Below are 25,833 nucleotides of genomic sequence, written 5' to 3'. Positions count from 1 at the left end.
CCGCTCTTCTTTGGATCTTCTCTATCTCCTCCGTCAACCCGACCTGGTACGGATCCCACACTGATGAGCAATACTCAAGTATAGGTCGAACGAGTGTTTTGTAAGCCACCTCCTTTGTTGATGGACTACATTTTCTAAGCACTCTCCCAATGAATCTCAACCTGGCACCCGCCTTACCAACAATTAGTTTTATATGATCATTCCACTTCAAATCGTTCCGTACGCATACTCCCAGATATTTTACAGAAGTAACTGCTACCAGTGTTTGTTCCGCTATCATATAATCATACAATAAAGGATCCTTCTTTCTATGTATTCGCAATACATTACATTTGTCTATGTTAAGGGTCAGTTGCCACTCCCTGCACCAAGTGCCTATCCGCTGCAGATCTTCCTGTATTTCGCTACAATTTTCTAATGCAGCAACTTCTCTGTATACTACAGCATCATCCGCGAAAAGCCGCATGGAACTTCCGACACTATCTACTAAGTCATTTATATATATTGTGAAAAGCAATGGCCCCATAACACTCCCCTGTGGCACGCCAGAGGTTACTTTAACATCTGTAGACGTCTCTCCATTGATAACAACATGCTGTGTTCTGTTTGCTAAAAACTCTTCAATCCAGCCACACAGCTGGTCTGATATTCCGTAGGCTCTTACTTTGTTTATCAGGCGACAGTGCGGAACTGTATCGAACGCCTTCCGGAAGTCAAGAAAAATAGCATCTACCTGGGAGCCTGTATCTAATATTTTCTGGGTCTCATGAACAAATAAGGCGAGTTGGGTCTCACACGATCGCTGTTTCCGGAATCCATGTTGATTCCTACATAGTAGATTCTGGGTTTCCAGAAATGACATGATACGCGAGCAAAAAACATGTTCTAAAATTCTACAAGAGATCGACGTAAGAGATATAGGTCTATAGTTTTGCGCATCTGCTCGACGACCCTTCTTGAAGACTGGGACTATCTGTGCTCTTTCCCAATACTTTGGAACCCTCCGTTCCTCTAGAGACTTGCGGTACACGGCTGTTAGAAGGGGGGGCAAGTTCTTTCGCGTACTCTGTGTAGAATCGAATTGGTATCCCGTCAGGTCCAGTGGACTTTCCTCTATTGAGTGATTCCAGTTGCTTTTCTATTCCTTGGACACTTATTTCGATGTCAGCCATTTTTTCGTTTGTGCGAGGATTTAGAGAAGGAACTGCAGTGCGGTCTTCCTCTGTGAAACAGCTTTGGAAAAAGGTGTTTAGTACTTCAGCTTTACGCGTGTCATCCTCTGTTTCAATGCCATCATCATCCCGTAGTGTCTGGATATGCTGTTTCGAGCCACTTACTGATTTAACGTAAGACCAGAACTTCCTAGGATTTTCTGTCAAGTCGGTACATAGAATTTTACTTTCGAATTCAATGAACGCTTCACGCATAGCCCTCCTTACGCTAACTTTGACATCGTTTAGCTTCTGTTTGTCTGAGAGGTTTTGGCTGCATTTAAACTTGGAGTGGAGCTCTCTTTGCTTTCGCAGTAGTTTCCTAACTTTGTTGTTGTACCACGGTGGGTTTTTCCCGTCCCTCACAGTTTTACCCGGCACGTACCTGTCTAAAACGCATTTTACGATTGCCTTGAACTTTTTCCATAAACACTCAACATTGTCAGTGTCGGAACAGAAATTTTCTTTTTGATCTGTTAGGTAGTCTGAAATCTGCCTTCTATTACTCTTGCTAAACAGATAAACCTTCCTCCCTTTTTTTATATTCCTATTAACTTCCATATTCAGGGATGCTGCAACGGCCTTATGATCACTGATTCCCTGTTCTGTACATACAGAGTCGAAAAGTTCGGGTCTGTTTGTTATCAGTAGGTCCAAGATGTTATCTCCACGAGTCGGTTCTCTGTTTAATTGCTCGAGGTAATTTTCGGATAGTGCACTCAGTATAATGTCACTCGATGCTCTGTCCCTACCACCCGTCCTAAACATCTGAGTGTCCCAGTCTATATCTGGTAAATTGAAATCTCCACCTAAGACTATAACATGCTGAGAAAATTTATGTGAAATGTATTCCAAATTTTCTCTCAGTTGTTCTGCCACTAATGCTGCTGAGTCGGGAGGTCGGTAAAAGGAGCCAATTATTAACCTAGTTCGGTTGTTTAGTGTAACCTCCACCCATAATAATTCACAGGAACTATCCACTTCTACTTCACTACAGGATAAACTACTACTAACAGCGACAAACACTCCACCACCGGTTGCATGCAATCTATCCTTTCTAAACACCGTCTGTACCTTTGTAAAAATTTCGGCAGAATTTATCTCTGGCTTAAGCCAGCTTTCTGTACCTATAACGATTTCAGCTTCGGTGCTTTCTATCAGCGCTTGAAGTTCCGGTACTTTACCAACGCAGCTTCGACAGTTGACAATTACAATACCGATTGCTGCTTGGTCCCCGCATGTCCTGACTTTGCCCCGCACCCGTTGAGGCTGTTGCCCTTTCTGTACTTGCCCAAGGCCATCTAACCTAAAAAACCGCCCAGCCCACGCCACACAACCCCTGCTACCCGTGTAGCCGCTTGTTGCGTGTAGTGGACTCCTGACCTATCCAGCGGAACCCGAAACCCCACCACCCTATGGCGCAAGTCGAGGAATCTGCAGCCCACACGGTCGCAGAACCGTCTCAGCCTCTGATTCAGACCCTCCACTCGGCTCTGTACCAAAGGTCCGCAGTCAGTCCTGTTGACGATGCTGCAGATGGTGAACTCTGCTTTCACCCCGCTAGCGAGACTGGCAGTCTTCACCAAATCAGATAGCCGCCGGAAGCCAGAGAGGATTTCCTCCGATCCATAGCGACACACATCATTGGTGCCGACATGAGCGACCACCTGCAGATGGGTGCACCCTGTACCCTTCATGGCATCCGGAAGGACCCTTTCCACATCTGGAATGACTCCCCCCGGTATGCACACAGAGTGCACATTGGTTTTCTTCCCCTCTCTTGCTGCCATTTCCCTAAGGGGCCCCATTACGCGCCTGACGTTGGAGCTCCCAACTACCAGTAAGCCCACCCTCTGCGACTGCCCGGATCTTGCAGACTGAGGGGCAACCTCTGGAACAGGACAAGCAGCCATGTCAGGCCGAAGATCAGTATCAGCCTGAGACAGAGCCTGAAACCGGTTCGTCAGACAAACTGGAGAGGCTTTCCGTTCAGCCCTCCGGAATGTCACTCAAGGGACTCATTGTACTTAAATATGGGGCAAACTGTGGTTTTCCAGTCTGCAGGCGTATTTTCTGTCTTTCAAACTGTCTATTAAAGATAGTAGTTGTAAGTCCAGATGTGGTCTTAGAGACACTAATCCTAATCTTTCTTTGTGCATTTCACTTTGAATCTTCTCTTGTGTATCCTGCTACATGTTAAAGAAATCTTACTTCTCTCTATGGATCCTTAATGTATCCTTTCCTGCTGTTAACCAGGTTTTGCTTCCATATATGTAGTACAACTGGGAGTGAGAGTGTTTTGTACAGTTTCAGAAATGTCTCTTTCCTTATTTTGCAGGAAGTCTTTTTGCTATTATTAGCTGTTCTTTGATGTCCCAGCAAATGCTTTTTTGGCTACCTTTTTGTCCCTAATTCTCTCTCGATAGCTGAGTGGTCACAGCACATGGCTACCATGTGGGGTACCGGGTTCAGTTCCCAGTACTGCCCAGGATTGTTCCCTTGTGGGATGACTGGTACAGGGTGCACTCAGCTTCATGAGCCATTTGACTGAGGAGTAGCAGCTCCACGGTCTGGAGAGTCTGCAAAACGGTCAAGAGAGAGGTGTGCTCACCAGATGCCCCTCCATACCACATCTCCATGACACCACAAGGCATAGGGTGACACAGCGGGCCCTGTAGACATCCCTTGGACCTTCATGGTCTGGATAAGGAACTCATTTTGTCCCTCATCAACATTTTCTTTTTACCATCTTTTCTGCACATAGCTACTGTCGCGTCTTAAGTCATCATGCGTGAATGTATGTTTGTTAATTTTTTTCAATATTGCAACAGCCATATGCTCAGCTGTGTCTACAGAATTTTATTGATTTGTGGAATGTTTTCATCACTGCTCACACTCAGGAGTCAACTGAAATAATCATCGTCATGTTTTCTCCACCTTCAGAAAACTGCTTCTAACATTCACTCATACACAAGACACAGACTTATTGCCCATCACCTTTGTTACAGCCAGAAACACAGTGTTGTCATTTTTCTTACCCCGTAAAGAACTTTTACATTAATCATATACAAAAACGTCAAGAGTGAACTAAAGCACTAATGGAGGAAAGGTGCACACTACGGTGGCGTAACAGTGAAATTATCCATACTATCCTGCTCACCCTCCAAGACTAGAGACAGTATATTATTAAAATAGCCCTACTTGTTACTCTCTTACAATAAAGTAATTTTAACCCTACAACTGCTGTCGCTGAGTTAACTCATCATACTCCACAATTCCCCAGGTTCTGTGGATGTGTGCAAGTGCAACCTCTGGGTTTTCCTTGAGCACTATTCACGTGTTTACGCATTCCATTCTGCACACACTCTCAGTGTTGTTGATGAGTGCTAAGCCACAGCAACTTGCATGCTCTAGATGTGACAACACACCCAGCTGAATTTGTGCTTGCTGCTGCAGTCCCTCAATGCAGATTTTGACTTCGCTTCACATATTTTTGTCAGTATTAACTTTGTGATTTCTGTTCTACAATAGAAATATCGCATCGCAATGGTTGTACAGATAGAGATATCCTGTAGGTACTCACTAGTGATAGTGAATGTGAATTCTCTGATGTCGATAGCAGTGATTAGTCTTAAAGGGAATCTCTAAGCAATAGTCCTCAGGCCCATACATCAGCTGGTAAAGCACGCTAGTTTGATGTTTCTATATGATGTGCAGTTGGTGGATATTCAGAATCTGAAGAATCAGAAAATGTTAGTGAAACACTTCAAAAAAGTACATGCCTTAGTGACCTTTTTGATTGGGAACAAATCAATTTCCTGCAATTAAAGCAAGTTTTTGATGAGTCAGCTTAGGGGCACAAATGTTAACTGGTTAATGACTTCAGCATTCTGTGATTTGTCACGATATTCTGATCAAACTACCTATTTCACTTTATAGCAGATGAAATGAATCAATTTTGTGTGAACACCAAGACAAATATTCCTGAATCTGTGCATTCTCAACTGTCAAAGCAGAAAGCTACTAGACTTGGGGAACTTTGTTTTGTTGCTATTTCCTTTCTAACAGTCCAGTTAAAGAGCTGAAGTTAAGTAATTATTTGTGTCATAATAAACTTTTAAACACCAAAGTTCTTGGAGAAATGATGTCCTGAAACCGTTTTATTTTACTTTCGAGGACACCTCACTTTAGTGACAGCTCTGCGAGTACTAGAGGCGACAGTTTGTTTAAAATTAGAGATATTTGCGATATAGTTCATATGATTTTTCCAGTGTGTTTATTTCACATCATAAGCTTTGCACTGATGGTGAGTCTCTTGATGTTGAAAGGTTGAATATCTTTTAAACAATTTATTCTATGGAAGCAAATTAGATTCAGAACAAAGACATTTGTGTTCTGTGATTATCAGACTGGATACATTTTGGATTTCGCTGTATATACAGGTGCAACAACAGAAAGTGGTTTCCACAATTTAGGGAAAAGTGGTGACATAGTGGCAGCACTTATGAGACCATGTATGTAACAAGGGCATACTCTGCTGACAACTGGTATTCCAGGCCAGACATGTTTCTCTGGCTTCACAACCAGGTGTGGCATTGTTCGTACGAAAGGGCACAATGTTCCAAAACTGCAACAGAAATTGAAACAAGGAGAAACTGAGTTTAAGTCAACTGACGAGATGCTTGCTATCAAGGGATGTGATAAAAGAGAAATGTGGATGTTGACAACGTGTAACAGAACACAAATGGTTGAAACGAAGAAGACAGAGAAGACTGGGAAAAAAAAAAAAAAAAAAAAAAAAAAAAAGATTGTACGAGCGGTGTTCAAAAGAAACTGTACGAAACACCACTGTGTGCCTAACTGAACTCTTTATTCAAAAGTAAACACCAGAGGCCTGAGCACAACTAACCCATTGTTTCACAAGCTGAAGGTTTCCCCTTTGCCAAAATTCCTGTGACGTTGCAGGAGCCAGTCCTCCACTGTGTCCTTCAGTTCATCATCAGAGTTGAAGCACTTCCCTTCAAGATATATTTTTAATGGACCAAACACATGGAAACTGCAAGGTGCCACATTTGTGCTGTAAAGTGGATGCTCAAGCTAGTCCCACTTAAACTTCAGCATTACACTTTGGGTGACCTTGGAGATGTGTGGGTGCTTGTTATCATGGAGCAGGATCACTTTCTGTGTGAGCAGCCACTGTTTGCTCTTGATGGACTTGCATGGGCTACACTGTGTCTCAGTACACATCCAGTGTTAACGGTTTTTCCATGTTTGATGTATTCGGCGAGTATTAGGCCTCGGATGCTGAAAAAGATAGTGAGTACCACCTTGCCTGCTACGGGCACAGCTTTAAATTTTTTATGAAGAGGTTACACCTGTGCAAAACCACACCAGACACTGCATTCGTGTCTTACTACATTAAACCAAAGTGGCATACGCAAATTTCAACCTGTTCAGGTTGTTACGACGTTCTGTACCTTTTCATCTGAACACTTCTCACAGATTACAGATTACAGTTCGAGTGTGTGTACAGTTGACAGTTGTGACACGCTTCTGGGTTCATACATACTATATGTACAAACCAGTGTTCAGATGCTTGTGTTTTGGAGTCTGAAGTACCTCCCCACATGATCAAATACGCTAGCAACAAACAGGCTTGGTGTTCTACAATATCTACACTTTATGTGACATAAATACACGTGATTCACTTCACCAGTTAAACAGAAACTGGAAATATTCATCACTCTTCAATGTGATGAAATTATTGTAACATGATACAAAACAATTATGTTTGGGTACCTTGATTTTAAGCCCTGAAAATTGACTAAGGTGTATACAAGAATTGAATGCACATATTGAGTACTGTAGAAAGTACTCAAACTATTCAGTTTCCTCCCTTTGGAGCACCAGACCAAATGAAGAAGTATGTTGGCAAGAAACAGACTTGCTGTTCTGTTTCAGATGATGTTATATCTATTTTGTACATTATGTAATTATGTAGCATACGTTGCACAGGTAAAACTGCACTTTTACATATTCGTCTTCTAATGATATGTCAAAATTAATTCAATCTAACATACACAATTATATTCATGTATATCAATTTTTGGCTGTGACTACTGTCTAGTGACACGAAAAGGACTGAAAATACATACTGCACTTTTTACGAAGTATTTAAACACTAAAAGATTCCGAGACTTAAGTCTCTCTCTCTCTCTCTCTCTCTCTAGGTGAAGTAGCATGCTGGCATCATATGGATATGATTCTACATATGCAGCAATACTTACTCCATGAATGAAGTAAATACACAGCCTACGTATTATCAGTTAATAAAAAATTATATAGATTCACCATTAAGGGTACCATCAAAGCATCCCAACATAAAGGAAAGATTTTCGTATTTGGAAACATTGATCTCTGGTTTGAAGTTTGTCATTTTATTTATATACTCTTAAGGTATTCAGATGCATCAATAGTGTGTTTCAGTTAACACTTCGTTTCCCTTTTGAACGACTTATTGCGTCAGCATGCGCCAAGACAGAGACGAACTGAAGAGAGTGGACATGCAGACTGTACAGCATTTAGCTCACAAGCTATGGCTGAAATATTCAAAAGGAGGGCAGAAGGCGGCTGCAGGTTATTCAGCAGGCCAAAAGCTGTCCCCACAGAATGAACGTCTGTGGCAGCAGAAGGGTTAATGGTAACACTATTTTTAGACTTCCTTTGTGGGAAACATTTAAAGGTAAATTTTTAAAATTTTGGCTTTGATATTGTTATTTCTTGATATTTCAGGAGAAGTCTTGCAATGGTATAACATTGGAGTTATTGATAGCTTCAAACATTTCCTTCCTGGTAGCGCACTGCTTTGATTAATATGTACCCATCTGCTAGTTTACGCATACCTGTTTCTCAGCAGATGCTGTTTCTTAAAAAGTTTCTGATGTCACTGTTTGTATATTGAGGAGGATCTCTACTAACTTTAGTGGTACTGTTAGAGACACATTTTTGCAGGGCTTGATCAACTATTCCTCGAACTGGAGACTGAAATCATGAAGTGGATTAAATGATTCCAGCTCGTATCTGAGAAATGAATCCATATCAAATTGTTAAATGTATTCTAAATGAATACACAGACACATTGGGGTTTTTCAGCTCTCCTGCTCTCACTTTGTTAAGGGATGTCACTACACCCGTACTAACAATGATTAATAAAACTCCTCCTTTCAGTATCAAATGTTTTATGCTTTCCAACAGTGGAACTGTATTACAGTGACTCAGGTTAACACACAACGCAAGACTTGATCGATAATAGGAAACCAATTTTTTGGAAGACAGTTACGCACTTCTTTTTATTTTCATGTTCTCTGTTATTTCCAAGTGCCTGTATTAGAGAACTTTTTAGAAGAAGTTTCGAAATAGTTTTCTCTCTTTTTGGCATTGCAGGAAATTTCAATGCTCCAAATAGTGTTAATATTTGGAACAATGTGTTAGTAGGACTGTCCCCTGCAAAGTCGAATGTAATGGAGGCTGTCTAATTTAGAAGGGCATGATGCATTCTTTGGCATTTTAAGAGAGGATTCTATTTAAGAAATTAATGTTATGTGCAAACTACAAAACCCCAACATTCACCAATTCATGTAGGAGAGGTGTCAAAAAAGACTGCAAAATTATTAGAGCATTTATCAGTGAAACATGAAAGAATCTGTTGTAAATACTATGGGTTTCTTTAAGAAATGCCATACCTATCTACAAGTTTTAAAGATGCTTTAGCATCTTCACTATGCTGCTTCGATTTCTTCTCAGAAACCATTTCATGGGGACGAGGATCTGGTAGCCCACTTTGCCTCAAAGTTTCTCTAACTTCATTTACTAGGACTGATGCTCTTTTGCAACACACCACCTTAGGCAGTAAGCTCTCCACCTCAAACTCCACTTCCACAACTGAATGTTTAATAATTGGTTTGCTTGCTTTTATTATTTCAACTCTGTTAAGTTGAAAGGCATCCGACAACTGTGTAGTTACTGGATTTTCTGTAACAAAGAAAACAAATATTAAATAAAATTAAATAGAAAGATCCTTAGTCATTTCATTTGACACAAAATGTATGCCTCCTGTAAGACAATATTTACATTTTATGGATTTTGCAGTATATTTTGCTATTTATGTAACTAACTCTTCCCAAAATAATGACTCATACAGTCTCAGTTTCAAACTGAGTACAAGTTTCTTATTAAAACAGGAACTGTTAATCTTGTATGATATAGTACATTCTCACTGATTTGGCAATAACTGGTGAAACCTTTATTTGCTAAAACTGAGGAAACCCACAGATTAAACAACAGTTAAGTATGTTTCAAAATATTTTGACATTTGTGATAAATATTATTATTAAAGTACAATAAATGCTAACAGCAGTAACCTACAGCTTCGTAATGTGTCACTTGTGTGTCCATTGGCAGTACTACACATTTCACCTCTTGAAGGTACAAAATAACCAACAAATATGTCAATTTACGAGATCATGCTGAAAAGTAATGCCTTCAAATTTTTTGTTCTCTTCTCAATATTAGTTAAGGTATGTCATGCATATTACTAGGTCACCTTCCCTGCTTCACTGACCCAAGTTGCGGCCTACTAACACTAGAGGGCTTTGAATTGTAGTGTGTAACATGGTGGTTAGTAATATAACTTATGTTGGGAGTGTGAGAAATGGCATGCTGTAATCAACTTATGAATTCGAAGAGGTCATTCAAACACGGTGGATGAAAGGTCATTCACACATGGAGCACTTCTCCTTCAGCATGACAATGCCAGACCACACACGAGTGCTGCGACCTCTGGATTCACTGCCTTTGATCATCCTCCATACAGTCCTGACTAGACCCCATCTGATTTTCATTTGTTTCCAAAACTCAAAGAATACCTTGGAGGATTTCACTTTGATAGTGATGATTTGGTGCAAGCATAAATGAGACTGAGCGTCCGTCAAAAATGTCAAATATTCTACAGGGGACCGAAAAGCAGACAATTCAGTTAGACAAAATTTTAAGTAACAAGATACTTTGTAAAATATTTGAACACTGAGTTCACTTTTTCACCTTTTCTCTCATCATGGGTACCAATGAATAAGTATGCTCTATTTTCACAATCTCCAAGCAAAAGTAAGAATAGCTACACCGTACATGTACAACACTATTTATGGCATTTGTTTAATTGAGAAACTATATGTACATACTGTCAAATTCTTGTCATCTTTTTTTCTCCAAACAGTACAATTACATACATATTGCAGAACAGTATTGACCTCATTGAATTAGTACGTCATGTAATAGTACAAACAATGATCTTAATAAACACTCCTATGTACTATTCTTTGAAACACTAAGTTTTGATCATAGCACATTTTATTTACAACAATTCTTATCAATTACACATTTTACTTCTATACATCAATTTGAAAAGAAAATCATTAATTATTGTTTGACAGACTGTTGGTCATAATATTATGACACACTCTGAAAACACCACACACAAAGTAGCCTGAAATGCCATGCAGACATCACAAATGGCAGCAAATCTCTTGAGAACCGCGACTGCAGCTGCAACTTCAGCACCGGGTGGTGGTGTCGTATCATCATGTTTCACCTCACAGCGTGACATTAAAGTGCCATCATTCTCTTCTGTATAATCAGCAGTATTGATGACTGGTTCTTCAGCAGGACCAATAATATCTGGTTGCATCCAGTCTTCTAATTCTTCCATACTGACAGTACAAGAGGGCACCAACTGGGTTTAAAGTCTGCAGAAGAGCAGCACCAGAATCAAAAGTTTTACCCGATTTATAAGTTCAGATGTTGAATCATAGATTTCCTCGTCAACTTCAGTGGTGGTATCAGCTGCTGCCCAGGCCTTCTTAAAACAGTTAGTTATGGTGTCTGTTGTAATTTCATCCCAAGCAGCAGATATGTTGCTGACATCTTGCAATACATTACAATGTGGAACTGTTTCTTGTAGTTTGATTACACTGCTAGCAGCCCCAATAAGTTGGCTTCTGTAATTACACTTCACTGAGGCTATTTTTCCTCAGTCTAATGGCTGCGAAGGGCTCACACTGTTAGCCGGTAAGAAGATGACTTCTTCTATGTTCAGAAATTCCAGGCGATCTAACTGATGTGCCGAGGAGTGCTCCAAAGTTAGCAAAATATTTCTCTTCCTCGCTGCCATTTGTCGTTGAGCCTTCAAGAGCCAGCTACTGGAGAAATATCCAGTCATTTCAGATTTATTGTTATTCTCATATTGGCAGGCAGACTGGATAGGTTGAATGAAATTACGAGTACAATGAAATCCAGACCATTAGCTGCTTACAGGCATCGATAAATATCAACGAGGACAGTTCAAAATGTGTGCCTCGAGCGGGATTCGAACCTAGGACCTCCTGCTTAGATGGCAGATGCTCTATCCGACAGAGCCATTGAGGACACAGAGGATAGTGCGACTGTAGGGGCTTATATTTGGCCCACTATGCTCAGGGGCACAACAAATGTAGTGTGTGGACAGTAAGTTGGAAATGTGGGTCTCACGGGAAGCACACCAGATATAAGTCCCTGCAGTCACACTATCCTCTGTGCCCTCGATGGCTGTCGGATAGAGTGCCTGCCCTGTAAGTAGGAGATCCCTGTTCGAGTCCGGGTCAGGGGGCACAACTGTCCCCGTTGATATTTATCAACGCCTGTAAGCATCTAATGGTCTGGATTTCATTGTACTCATAATTTCATTCTTCGAAAGCCGCACAATTATCAACGGTATCTGTTCTTTCGGACATGTCCAAATGAACAGATACCATCTTCATACGGATAGGTTGAAGTTTTTAAAATAATGTGGATTCTTGTATTTTACAATCACTAATGGTTTGAGCTTCTCAGAACCACCTGAATAACAACATAAGACCAGTGCCAGTCTCTACATACTGTGTTTTCCTCCCTTACATTTTTTGCCCTTGACCTGTAGGGTTATTCAGGCATCGGGTTATTCAGGCAGCAAGTTATGGGAAACACCAGCTTCATCCATATTACACACATCTCTTGGGTATGAGAAAGTTTGGACTGAAATTCTCCATGTTCACTCATTGGCATCTTCCTCCTTTACTCTATGTTTCTCCACACAGACAATGACAGCACTGTGATTTTATGCCTGTCCTGAAAATGCTTTAGCCAGCCTGCGGAAAACACAAACCCGGAAATTTCATTTTTCTGGGCCATTTCATTATCGTTTTCTTGAAGCATGAGGCTGGAACACTGAATTTGCTGTGAGCAAATATGTTGGAACCATTCAAACAACGAACCCCTCTCTTCCCCCGCCCTGGCCTCTTGTGCTAGGGAATGACACATGGGCAGCAAAAAAGTGATCAGGCCATTGTCGTGAAAGTACAGAACAGTAACATTATTGAGAAAAATTTTGTGACATGCGTAACGGAAAGTACCGTAGTGCACAGCACTACATATGTACATACTTTTATGTTTAGATGAAGAGTACGATACAGAATATGTAATTTGGGGACCAAAATTTTGTTTGTAGTACAAATTATCCAAAATTTGGTGTAAGCGGTACATTTTTCAATGCAAATTGGCTGGGACCAAACAGCTAGTATGGGTTAACTGAGTTTGCAGCATATTTGATTTCAAAATAACAAGGGTCTACTGTATTAAAAGTGTTCCCTTATGGAAAATGGTCACTCAATAAATCTTATTCTAAGTTTCACAATGGTCAACATATTTCATTGAACATGAATTATTTTACCAAATAGTAGGAATTTCCCCCAAAAACATCCTGTTGATTTCTTTTAACAGGATCCAGTTTCAAATTGAGGATGGTTTTGTCTGTCCACTTCTTATATATTTCTGTCCCCGTGTACCACGCTGTTCCAACCATGACCCATGGGGCGTAAGCACCTGTCAGCTCATATTGGGCAGGCACAGATGGTACGCTACAGTCCAGTGGTATTGATGAATCACATTCGTAACTCTGCCTGTGGGCACCCAGCTGCCAGCTTGCAGACAGTATACTGTGGAGTCTCAGCATATTTAGTGCAGGAAACACGTACTTGCCTTTATTAATTGTGTTTCAAATAAGGGCGAACTTATTTCCTCCCCAGAAAATTGTTGTGCCTAGGAACGAAGAACATGGTTTTGTAAATGTATAAGGAGGGAACAGTTAGGAGTTTTAGTTTTTACAGCAGTATCTGCTATGACAATCATCACAAGAGAATGAAGCCTAATTTAATGGGAACAATACAGCTGTACAATCAACATTCTCCATTCTAATGCTGTTGTATACTCATGATGTAAATACCTAACACTAGAATCAAGTAACAGACATTCTCCATTCTAACACTGTAACATTCCGTAAGAACATGTTTTGTTCATTTATGAACTGTACAAACAAATTCTGGACTATGAAAAATCACAAAATTCTCACTACACACACAGCCACTACAGTGTGTACATGAAACCATTACCATTTTTCACTTCTGTGAACCCATTCAACATCAACACCATTATAGGTGTGGTTAAGCTTCATCAAGTGTAATCAGTTAATCTATAATCAAAAAGTGCTCTTTTCCAAACCACAGACTATATGAGGTAGCATCTCCAGCAAACTTTGTCAAGGAAGTGCTGGGCTGTTTCAACATACCAAAAATCCAATAGAATAACTGTAGTAAAATTTCTTCAACAAAAGTACACTAAAATTATTCCTGGACTGAAAAAGAAGCTTCTTCATTATTAACATGCTTGGAAAGTTCCATCAGTTTATTTAATCCCTGTAGACCACGATTAGTGCAACTTAGTATGGTTAAAAATGTTGAAGAACGTATTGGTCACTATTCACATTGCTGAGGTTGGAAACCTATAAATTACAGATAGGAAATCATTATCACTCAACTGTCAAACTCGGAAAATAAACACAATGGCATGCCTAAAATAATTTGTGTTTCGAACTAGACAGATTGGTTGTGCCACTCAGTAATTTGACAAGAACTGCACACTGAAATTATTTTAATTTTTTAATGTATAACACCACATGCATGTTCAACAGAATGTAGCCCTCTGCAGGTAAGTCCACATTATGTCTTTTTTTCTAGTACTCAGACACACGACTTCAGAAACACATCAGGCACTGGCTGAATGCATGCAATGATTGATTAAGCTTTCATGAACCCCAGACTTGGTTTGAACGCCACAGTGCTTTACTAGGTGTTATCCTAACGGAGCTGGTATGCCCTTGCTTTCCTCCCACCTCTGAAATAACTTACACAGCAAGTTACAGGAGGACCTACAGCTTAATGTGGACTTGGACTCCAGATGTAACATTACATTTTTCACATTAATGAACATTGCTAGCAGTGATAAGTGACTAGAAAAATCCTAGGACATATCAGACTTTTTGATCCATGGACTGGCACATAACCACTGAGACAGTCTAGACACACTACAATGTTGCTACATAATCTCAATGCCTCTGCAAGCCAATGCCTCTGCAAGCCAATGCCTCTGCAAGCCAATGCCTCTGCAAGCCAATGCCTCTGCAAGCCAATGCCTCTGCAAGCCAATGCCTCTGCAAGCCAATGCCTCTGCAAGCCAATGCCTCTGCAAGCCAATGCCTCTGCAAGCCAATGCCTCTGCAAGCCAATGCCTCTGCAAGCCAACGTCACTGCACAATTATGGTATTCTGTTCACAAAACTGATAAAGAGTAACTCAAGGCATGAAAGGTTATGTGTAAAGAAAATTCTAGAGATTGTGGCTGTTAGTTATGAATCATTACCTGGAAATGAAATATTTATACACATATTTGCACAACTAATTTCGTATCTGGAAACAAAGCATGACTGTGATTGTTTCTGAAACTGCAAAATACTTGAGGAAAGGTTTTACTGCTAGGTACATTGACTAGTATTTGTCAATAATGGGATTAGACAACAGGAGTATTTTTAAAAGCACAGAAATAATAATTTAATGTCACTTTTTAGATTCTATGGTATTGGGAATGGTTCTGAAATTGCACAACTTTGACATTTTATAGGTTACTAGCTACACCCAAATAAACAATGTAATTCATTGTCACCCATATCCACATCAAACATTTTACCTGAAATTTATAAATTGTCCGAGCTTTTTGATACACTACACTTCTAACTTCTCATATTCTGAGCTACTGAACAGTTTGCTCTCACCTGATCTTCTGAACTGGACGTCCAGAAGAAGCATGTAGTACTCCATGAACTACAGCAATTTTTTTTAATTGTCAATACATTTTACAGTCAGAACCACACTAACTGTACATACACTACACGACCAGGTTAATCACGTTTGGCGGTTTGCTAACTATTGTGCAATATTCTCATCAAAGAAGGGAAACTACATGGTATGTAGTTTCAACAGAACAGGCTCATGTAAAAAGCTGGTCTTCACTGCAGTGTTAGAAGTATTGGGTGCTGTTGCAACTTGGAAAGCTGGGGTTGCGTTGTGTGCAGGAGGCCGGGCACAGAGTATGGACGAGTGCTCCAGTTCATGCCTGGACGCATCAGTGACAGTGGTATCTGCAGTAATATTTCTTTCTCGTGTTGAGTTTACAGAATCATAAAGTGTCTTCAGGGCAGCAATCGGCAGCCAGATGCAAGCATGTGCCTCAAAGATGCCTCATAAGGGAGATGTGAACCATGGCCACCAGCTGCGCTGGTGGGGGTGGAGGTGGGGGGCGGCGGCATAGGTTGACAGCACATCAGTCTTCTCCGCATCTGCAATGTCCCAGTAGGCAGTAACAGCAGACCACGGCTGTGATAGGTATCAGGTTGGCTGCGTATCTGTGTTGCACTCAGCTAGTGTGTAGCAGGCAGACCATCATCAATCAGCTTGTCTTGTTTTCACTGAAACTTAACAGATCATCATTTTATCTGGTCCTAGTGACACAAAAAAAAAATGGCAGCATGATTGGAGATGTCTTTGAGCTCCAAAATTCTCATTACTTGAAGGGCCAAGCCTGCACCTACGACATGGTGACTCTGGGTGTATGAATGCATTTGCCCTTACTTATCGGTCCCATCAGTGCCTCTTTCCTAGCTGTGACAATTCAGTAATCATGTTGGGGCACTGAGCTTGGGTCTTTCTGTTTCTGCTTTCCTCACTCGGAGATTTGTGGCAAGGCTTTCTTCATGCCCTGATGTGTGTTGCATTGGTAGTATGTCTTGATGACACTGCAATTGGAACACCAACACAGAGCTAGTCTTCTCTATTTTGAGCTTGACTAGCAGAAAAATTTAAACATGTACAATAAAAATATTCAGCTACCCAACAGTGCATACACAGAGTTAAACAGAAAAATACATTATACGGCAAACCTTTAAAGTAAGGCGTTGGTGCCTGTTGAGCAGTGAGTTCAATAACACAACAAAATTAAGTGCGATGAGCCTTGCAGAGGAAGAACTTCATTTTAACTGTAAGATGTATAAATTATTCTTTATTCTTTACCAGTCTTGGCCCTAGCAACCATCATCACAGGAAATACATTAGATGTACAAGCAATTTATCTTTCATTTAGATGAAGACAAAGTCCTCAATGTTACATGATGTTTAATTAACCATATGTTATATATCACAACTGAAAGCAGCAAAACAATTCCCTCACTATAACTCACAACTGAGTATGAAAGAAATAGTGTGAGAACTGATCACCGTTAAATAGAGACCATCAATGTACACGTACGTATGTAAGAACTTCGGAGAATACAATGCGAAGTACACCATATCATATTTGATTAAAGTTATACAGAGAGAGACACTGTCAGCAACCAGAAAAGTGGAAATGATATACATATACCCTAGAAGATAATATTAGAATGTATAAGTGTTGTCAACAGTGTGCAGAGGCACAGTATTCATGGAAACATAATGAAAATATCACTCAAAAATTAGTACTTATGAGTAATGGGATATCTGAAGAGTAATATACTAACTTACATTCCATACAGCCATAGATCCATCAATAGGACTCTAATGTTTCGTAAATCATAAATTTCCAGTCAATACCTTAGCAATAAATCTGTTAGTTATCAGTAACACACACATCATGAAAATACATCATTTAAAATACTTGCAAATATAAGGTTATGTCAGAATTAAGTACACAGAGTTTTGTACACTCATTAGTACAAGATAATTTAATCATATATTGTGTATAATACAATGTATAAAGTTACATGAACAAATATCTGTTAATTTCTGAAAGGGCATTATGTAGATAAACGGCAACAGTTTCCAATTGTAATATTATACAACTTGTACATCAAGTGCCAATCGGTAATGATACAACCTAGGTACTGGGCAGCAAACATTTAAATTACAAACATTACTAATATGACATAAGTATACATATGACGAAAATCGGGGACAACATAAGATAATCAATAAGTATGAACTGCCGTACATGTTGCCGAAGCAGCTGTCTCATACTATTAGTATTATTTCACTACATTGGCTGACAATAACAATTGGCAATGTCAAGAATACAAATTTCTCTGTTAAGTAAATACTGGTACATTTCTACAATGACAAAAACCTGTATAGAAACATCAGAACGACATGTTCACTTTAAATGTAGCAGCATGAACTATGCAGCCAAAAAGCTATCAAAGATTCTATTGTAGTATGAATCTGAATCTCAGGTAGCAACCATTTAAATAATGGATACTATATCACTTAAGCTAGGGGTTAATAATGACAAAGCTCCGGCACCACTGACCTACATGTTGAGCACTATACCCTCGTAAGTATAAAGAACAGCTAAGCAACTGTCTAGTTTACCAGTGTCATAACTAGGCCTACATGTTTCTTCCTCTTTGAAGGCCATAGAACTAATGGTAAAACATCAGAAACCTACTCACTCAAGTTTAGAACTATAGTGAAGTTCTCTATAATTTCTAAATTACAATGTTGCCAGTGTGGTATTGGACGATACAGGAGCATATGTATGATATTATCTAAAGGAACAATGTTGACCAATAACAAAAATTTGAAATTGTATTATCATACAACCTAAAACACAGACACTAATCAGTTATCTCATACCTAGAGATCTGGCACTAGTCAGTGAAATCATGAAAATCAATAGCCTAAACCTTGGTACGTGGATGGTTTACACATCAGGTCTGTACAACATCAAAAACAAATATTTTTCAAACTAAAACATTTGTACATATAGGATGTAAGTTAAAATATTACACTTTAGGTATCCCATTATTCATAAGCAATACTCTTTGAGTGATATTTTCAATGTGTTTCCACAAAAACTGTGTCTTCATACTGTAGACAACACTGATACATTGTAATATACTTCTCAGACATATGTGTATTTTCTTCCACCTCTTTAAAGATTGCTGGCAGTGTAGATCTTTGTATGTAACGTACATTGAATGTGATACAACATATTCGCATTGTACTCTTGAAAGTTCTTAATGTGTTAATTGACAGTCTCTGTTTAACTGTGATCAGTATTTCAGCTTTATCTTTGATACACAGTTGTGAACTGTAGTGGGGCCAATTTCATATGCTGTTTGAGCCATGATATACTACATATGGTTAAGTAAACACCTTGTGACTTTCAATTCATCTACAGGAAAGATCAAGTGCTTCTCCATCTGTTTTACTGCTTTTGTTAGTACTTTCATATAATTATCTCACATACTTGTTAACCTATTTACTTTATCTTGTGCGTACATTACATATTTCATTTTTGTTGAAAGTCTTCCTGTGATGATGGTCACTAGGGCTGAAGCCAGCAAATAAAAAGAATAATCCATACAGCTAATAGCCAAAATGCAGTTCAAGTATCTGACAGCTGTATAAAGTCACCTCACTAAATATTCCTTTTGGACACACAAATTATCTTATTGGGACTGATAGTAGGCCTTCCTTTACTGCAGGCACTGAATTTGCATCAAAATGAATAAAATTTATTATAGGCATTACGTAATCACTAAATTTATTCTGCTGAACAATTTGAAACTCCATAGGGAGTTTTTGAATACCAGCTCCAAATTCTCATGTCATGCCTTTGACCACTGTCAACAGCAACTACAGAAATCCACAAAGCATTAGACAAGATTATCATTAGGAATACCTCTATAGGCTTTGTAACAATGACCAATATTTTAACCGAAGAGTTCACTTTCTCTATACCTCTCATGGCAACATACATTATATAATATCCCTGTTTCACACTACATAATTGAAAGACTGACTGGATAGCATATTGAATTATCATATGCTCAAATCAGTTTGTATTGGGAACAGGAATGAACAGTATCAATTTTGAAAATATAAGGATAAGCTGCCATTGCATCTACATCAGGGCCAGCCAGAAATTCTGCACATGTGCAACTTCCGGGTCACAGCGTGTACGCTGCGCGGCCACAGCTGTCAGCGTTCACGTAGTGCATGTTTCTTGGCACAGATGTCACTTTACCCACTTGCTGGTATACTCTGTACCGCGCATTCTAGTGCTCTTTCCACAGTTTGCAAGCCAACCATGGGAAGGTATTTCACGTATTAAACATTTAAAATACTATCACAGTCTACTCATTGAGACATCTACTTTTATGTCAACAGTTTAACCCAGTAAGACAAGTAATACAGATAACAACCGTGGGTTTTATTAAGACAGCTTGACTGACGGCATGTAAATACGCGTAATGTTTCTGATCTAGTATTTAAGAAAGAGAGCACTTAGCAACTTCCAACGAACCTTATTCATGATTTCAAATAACATTAAAGTAATGCAAGGTTTCCTATAACTAATTCTCGGTTACCTCAGTTACACCCACATAATTTCTGTCTCACTGACCTCTCGATGATCACCATTAATTTCAATACCATTATTGGTATATCTTTCATCAGTTCTGTCTGAAATCTGCATAATAACCAACAATTAGATGAATGTTATGTTTTATCGACTTCAGCTGAGCATAGCCCTTCACACATTAAAAAAAAAAAAACCCTAAATGTGAGTATACATTGGAACAATCGGTTTAATGACCAATTTTCCTGATAATAATGTAACCTGGAGCAGAATGAGGCAATAATGCACAGTTAGTAAACAATAATTTTTAATTACGAAAGGAATAAATCTAAACACGTTTATCACTGGTCATGAGAAATGATATAGTTAATATTGGGCACAAAAGCACGGCTCATTGACAAGCGTAAGCTGATGCGAAGCTTTTCACCACTTATGCTTGATCGAAACCTTGTTTTATTCATTTTCATCACCGAGAAAAATGTTTCACAAACATATGTCGACCCGAATATGATGGACATAACTCTCGCAGCTTCTAGGTGCAGGCGTGGAAATTCTTGTTATGAAAAATTTTCGTAGAATTCTCTTGTACTTCGCACTGCAAAGAACTTGTCCTTCAGTCTTGTATTGCACTGTAGGTCTATCAGTTCCATCTGTAGATCATTTGGATCATCTTCAACTGACGACGAGAATGATCGAGCAAAGAGGCAAATGACAGGAGACAAACTCATAACATCAGCAAATCGTGCTTGAAATTTTTCCTTAATTTTTATAATTGTTGACACGTATTCTTGATATCTAACAGTTTCATGGACCAGTCGAAGAGTCGGGAAATGTGCAGTGTTTTCTGTCAATAGCTGGCGCTCTAAAAGCGCAAGCTTCCTTTCAAAGGCATTTACTTTTTCCAACATGTCAGAAACTAAATTATTTTCACCTAGCAAACTGACATTCAGGCTGTTCATGTGAGACGTAATGTCCACAAGAAATGCAAGGTCTGATATCCAACAAGGATCTTCCAACATAGGTTCACTTTTTCCCTTCTCATGTAACGATGTTACTATGACCAACCGTAAATCAAAAAATATTTTCAGCATTTTACCTGAACTGAGCCAGCGTACTTCGGTATAGTAAGGTATGTCGCCGTACTCCGCTCCAAATTTCTCCAAGAACCGCCGTAACTGGCGACGCATAAGCCCATGTGTCTTCAGATAGTTTACAGTACGCACAACAATTTGCATGACGTTTGCTAACGTTACTGATTTTGCACACAGCGCCTCTCGATGCAGAATGCAGTGAACTCCATACAACGCCTCGTCTGTGCGCCCTAGCTTTTTGCGCATCCGTGCTATGAGTCCTCTCTGATGGCCTTGCATTGATGGTGCTCCATCTGTGGTCACTGAGACTAACCGATTCCAGTCCATACCGACACCATCAATCACTTGCTCGACAGCTTGGAGTAAGTCCGCACCTGTAGCAGTCCCTTTCAAAGGTACTAAGTCCAATACGTCCTCTGTTACACAAAGTGTGATATCGACACCTCGTATGTATATCACAACCTGGGCTGTATCTGTAAGATCTGTTGCTTCATCGAGCGCAACAGAGAAAGTAACAAAGTTTTTAGCCTTATTTATTAGCTGCCTGTGCACATCGCCAGCCTTAGCACTGATACGTCTTGTCACTGTTTGTTTGGATAGACTGATTTCTTGAAACCTGCTACAGTCCGTGGGACACACAAGTTCTGCAGCATCAATCAGACACCATTTCACAAACTCCCCTTCGGAAAAGGGTTTCCCACATTGTGTAATTCTTAATGTGATTTTAAAACTTGCTCGCAGTGAAGATTTGGTGTGGTTGTCATTCTGGAAAATTGAAAACAGTAAATTTTACAGCGTACATAAATGTAACACAAGAAACTAAGAGTTCAAGAAGTAACAGTTACTTTGACATACAGTAAAATCGAGTTGATGTGTCTCATCCATTTTCTTAAGGATATTTAATTTTGCTTGCCGTTCTTTACTGTTGAGTACACTACACTCGTCTTTGTGGTATGTATTGTAGTATCTTTCAATTGAAAACTTACGCTGGCCGCCTATTATTCGGCGGCACAGCAAACACCGAGTTTTCGCCAACGGCTACAAAAAAGAATTGCAGTTACCAGTCATTTTTAAACGACTGAGAACATACATCTCCCAACCTTTGCTTTTGCACAGTACCTGTCAATTCTCAGCACTTCTCTGTTAAGGTTACGGTCACCAGGAGTAAACAAGACTGGGTATGTTGCGCTCTTGCTTGTACCACATAAACGGGGAAGTGGAGCCGCCGCCGTTCATTTAGGACACATGTCTAGTAACAGATGTCGCTGTCGCTCGCTGTGGCACACATGCGCACCTGTGCAGCACTTCCGCACGTCTGCACACTGTGCAGCGTTTGGCTGGCCCTGATCTACATAAACACGACACTGTGCCAGCCCAGGTAGTTAGTGACTTTCACTCCTGATGATGATGGTGGAGACAGCTATTGAAAGCTCGAGTGTTTTACTCAAAATGACACTCCTTGTAAACTGAGAACATTTTGTTGGAGACATATAGCTGTTATCTTGCAATGCTGGGCATAATAAGCAGCAGCTTGATCTCTAGAAAGAGAACCAAACAAATACGTAAAACTCTTAGCATACCTGTTCTAAAATATGCCAATGAGATTTGGACATTAACTAATTTGAAAGAAGTAAAACCAACAATATTTGGAAGTAATATTTTGAGAAAGCTATTTGGAGGAATCCAACATCAAATCACAGCAGAACTGAGAAAACTAACAAACACTCAAGTCTACAGGTTATGTGAAGTGGCACAAATCGCACCCAACATTAAAGCTAGGAGACATCGTTGGATAGCAAGGGTACTTCAAGCTCAGGAAGAAAGAAAAACCCATCACATGCATACAGAATACCCTCAGGATGAACATCTCTTGGTAGACATAGACTATTTGACGTAAGATAATAAATAAAAATCCTAGATGAGAAATTAAATGCCAAAACAGGACAACCTGGAAAAGCACTGTCAGAACAGCAACTAATAACTTTCAAAGCTTACAAAACTCTTCAAAAACAAGTATAATGCAAAATTAAATTAGGCGAACTCTTATTCAATATTTTACACTAGCATGCTGTTACATTTTCCATTCTCTCAAGCTGATTATTCATGCATAATTAAATTTTTTATACCATGTGTTGCAAGAAAGAATAATAATGCAAAAAAATCTGTTGCTTACCACTACTAAATTTTATAAGCGCACTCATCATTTCATCAAAATAGAATATTCTGGTCTGACAATTCAGATCTTTTGCACCTGCAATTTTTGCACAGGTTCTGATAAACCTGGAAAAGAAAATAAAAAAATTAAATTTAAGAGGAACTGTGACCACACTGTTACTATGAGATAAAAGTTGAAGAATGCTAATTCTATATCTCTCAATCCATTTTTTTCCATCAAAGCAAAGTGGGGGATGGAGGGTAGAACATATATATATATATAAAGCCAACATGAACTTCGTTAAACAGTCGACACATCTGAGGATAGAAGGGAATGTTCTACCCCCCATCCCCCACCCCACACGCCCCAGTGTGTGTATATATATAAAGATGAGGTGACTTACTGAACGAAAGCGCTGGCAGGTCGATAGACACACAAACATACACACAAAATTCAAGCTTTCGCAACAAACTGTTGCCTCATCAGGAAAGAGGGAAGGAGAGGGGAAGACGAAAGGAAGTGGGTTTTAAAGGAGAGGGTAAGGAGTCATTCCAATCCCGGGAGCGGAAAGACTTACCTTAGGGGGAAAAAAGGACAGGTATACACTCGCACACACGCACATATCCATCCACACATACAGACACAAGCAGACAAATGACTCCTTACCCTCTCCCTTAAAACCCACTTCCTTTCGTCTTCCCCTCTCCTTCCCTCTTTCCTGATGAGGCAACAGTTTGTTGCGAAAGCTTGAATTGTGTGTGTATGTTTGTGTGTCTATCGACCTGCCAGCGCTTTCGTTCGGTAAAGTCACCTCATCTTTGTTTTTATATATAATTTTTCCCACGTGGAATGTTTCCTTATATATATATATATACACACACACACACTGTACCTTTACCTTTAATCCAGATAAATACAGTTTCATTAACAGATAACTTACGTCTATTACGGGTATACAAGGAGAAGGGTGAGGGTGACATATATGATGATTTGCCGAAGTCTTTATTTGCATTTTCAACAACATGATATGTGCGGTAGGCTATAATGTCTCTGTCTACGAAGCTTTCCAATCCTGATACATTAGGTACGCCTGTACCACCTCGTACAACAGCGACAGTTAACCAGCCATTACCATGGGAAAATGTATCATTCAGATCAATACTAAAATTCAGTCTACATCCACAGAAGACTGCTTGTCTGTATATGTGTGGATGGATATGTGTGTGTGTGCGCGAGTGTATTCCCGTCCTTTTCTCCCCCTAAGGTAAGTCTTTCCGCTCCCGGGATTGGAATGACTCCTTACCCTCTCCCTTAAAACCCACATCCTTTCGTCTTTCCCTCTCCTTCCCTCTTTCCTGACGAAGCAACCGTTGGTTGCGAAAGCTAGAATTTTGTGTGTATGTATGTGTCTGTTTGTGTTTCTATCGACCTGCTGAAAATGTCCTGGATGAAACGTTGGGAATGGAAGAGTTTCTTGGACCACAACCTCACATCCCAAAAGGTTTACCAGCAGCTTTGTATTATTTACTCTTTTTCAATTTTTGTTTTCTGTTGACTTTTTCTCCACCAGAGATGGTGAACTACCAACCAATTCACTACAAGGACATGATGAGGTGACAAATACTTAACTCTGTTGCCTCAGGTAATGGTTAATAGGAAATGGCAGACACACTGAGAAGCACACTTTTGTAACTGCCCTGGCAAGCACATGCACTGGTGGTAATATTCTTAGGCTTGGTTTCAGATAAATGGATCTTTGAAAAGGCTATCTTTACAACATATGGAAACACTATTCTAAAAACTAGAGGAAGCTTTAATTTTTTTGAGTTTGTTTGGCTTTTACATGCTACACTGTCAATCCTAAGGGCTCAGGTTCGATTCCCGGCTGGGTCGGAGATTTTCTCCACTCAGGGACTGGGTGTTGTGTTGTCCTAATCGTCATCATTTCATCCCATCGACATGCAAGTCGCCATAGTGGCCTCAAATCAAAAGACTTGCACCCGGCGAACGGTCTACCCAATGGGAGGCCCCCGTCACATGACATTTATTTATCATATGGTGAAACATCAATAATTAAAAATACTACATGTAAGTAGTGCATAACTCCGCCACACTCCGTCAGGTGGCTTGCGGAGTATGGATGTAGATGTAGATGTAGACATATTAATATGGTAGTAACAAAATACGTTCAGATAAGTCTGTAACGTTGGAGTTAATATTAAAGGGGCAGTCTTTCGCAACATGACATTAACTGTTTTTAGATTTTTCATACCACAGTCCACGATGTAAGATATATTTGTCCATGGTGTCACAATAAGTTCACTGAAGTCCGGAATGTTGAATTGTTTTAAACCAGAAGGGTATCATCCTCAACTGTTAATTTCTTGCAAGTTCATGGCAGCAGAAGCTAGAACAATGAAGAGGGCACCAATTTAGGGCCCATGTAGAATGTAGCACGTGTTTTCCCTCACATTTAATGCTCTTTAAACTGAGGTAGTTCCTTCAATGTTTCTCCTCCTCTCACAGAA

General features: G+C 39.7%; 1 protein-coding gene across 1 annotated transcript in view; it reads right to left on the bottom strand.

Annotated features, from left to right (window-relative positions):
- Positions 1-25,833, bottom strand: part of LOC124555562 (trafficking protein particle complex subunit 10) — a 163,903-nt gene that overhangs the window by 99,960 nt on the left and 38,110 nt on the right. Inside the window, exons 10-11 of the mRNA XM_047129518.1 lie at positions 23,324-23,430; positions 8,954-9,242 (exon numbers count right to left, since the gene is read on the bottom strand). Coding sequence (XP_046985474.1) covers positions 8,954-9,242; positions 23,324-23,430 — 396 coding nt within the window. The remainder of the gene's footprint in view (positions 1-8,953; positions 9,243-23,323; positions 23,431-25,833) is intronic.

The sequence above is a fragment of the Schistocerca americana genome, chromosome X, assembly GCF_021461395.2.
Source record: "Schistocerca americana isolate TAMUIC-IGC-003095 chromosome X, iqSchAmer2.1, whole genome shotgun sequence".
Lineage (NCBI taxonomy): Eukaryota > Metazoa > Arthropoda > Insecta > Orthoptera > Acrididae > Schistocerca > Schistocerca americana.
This window is presented reverse-complemented; position numbering and strand designations above follow the sequence as displayed.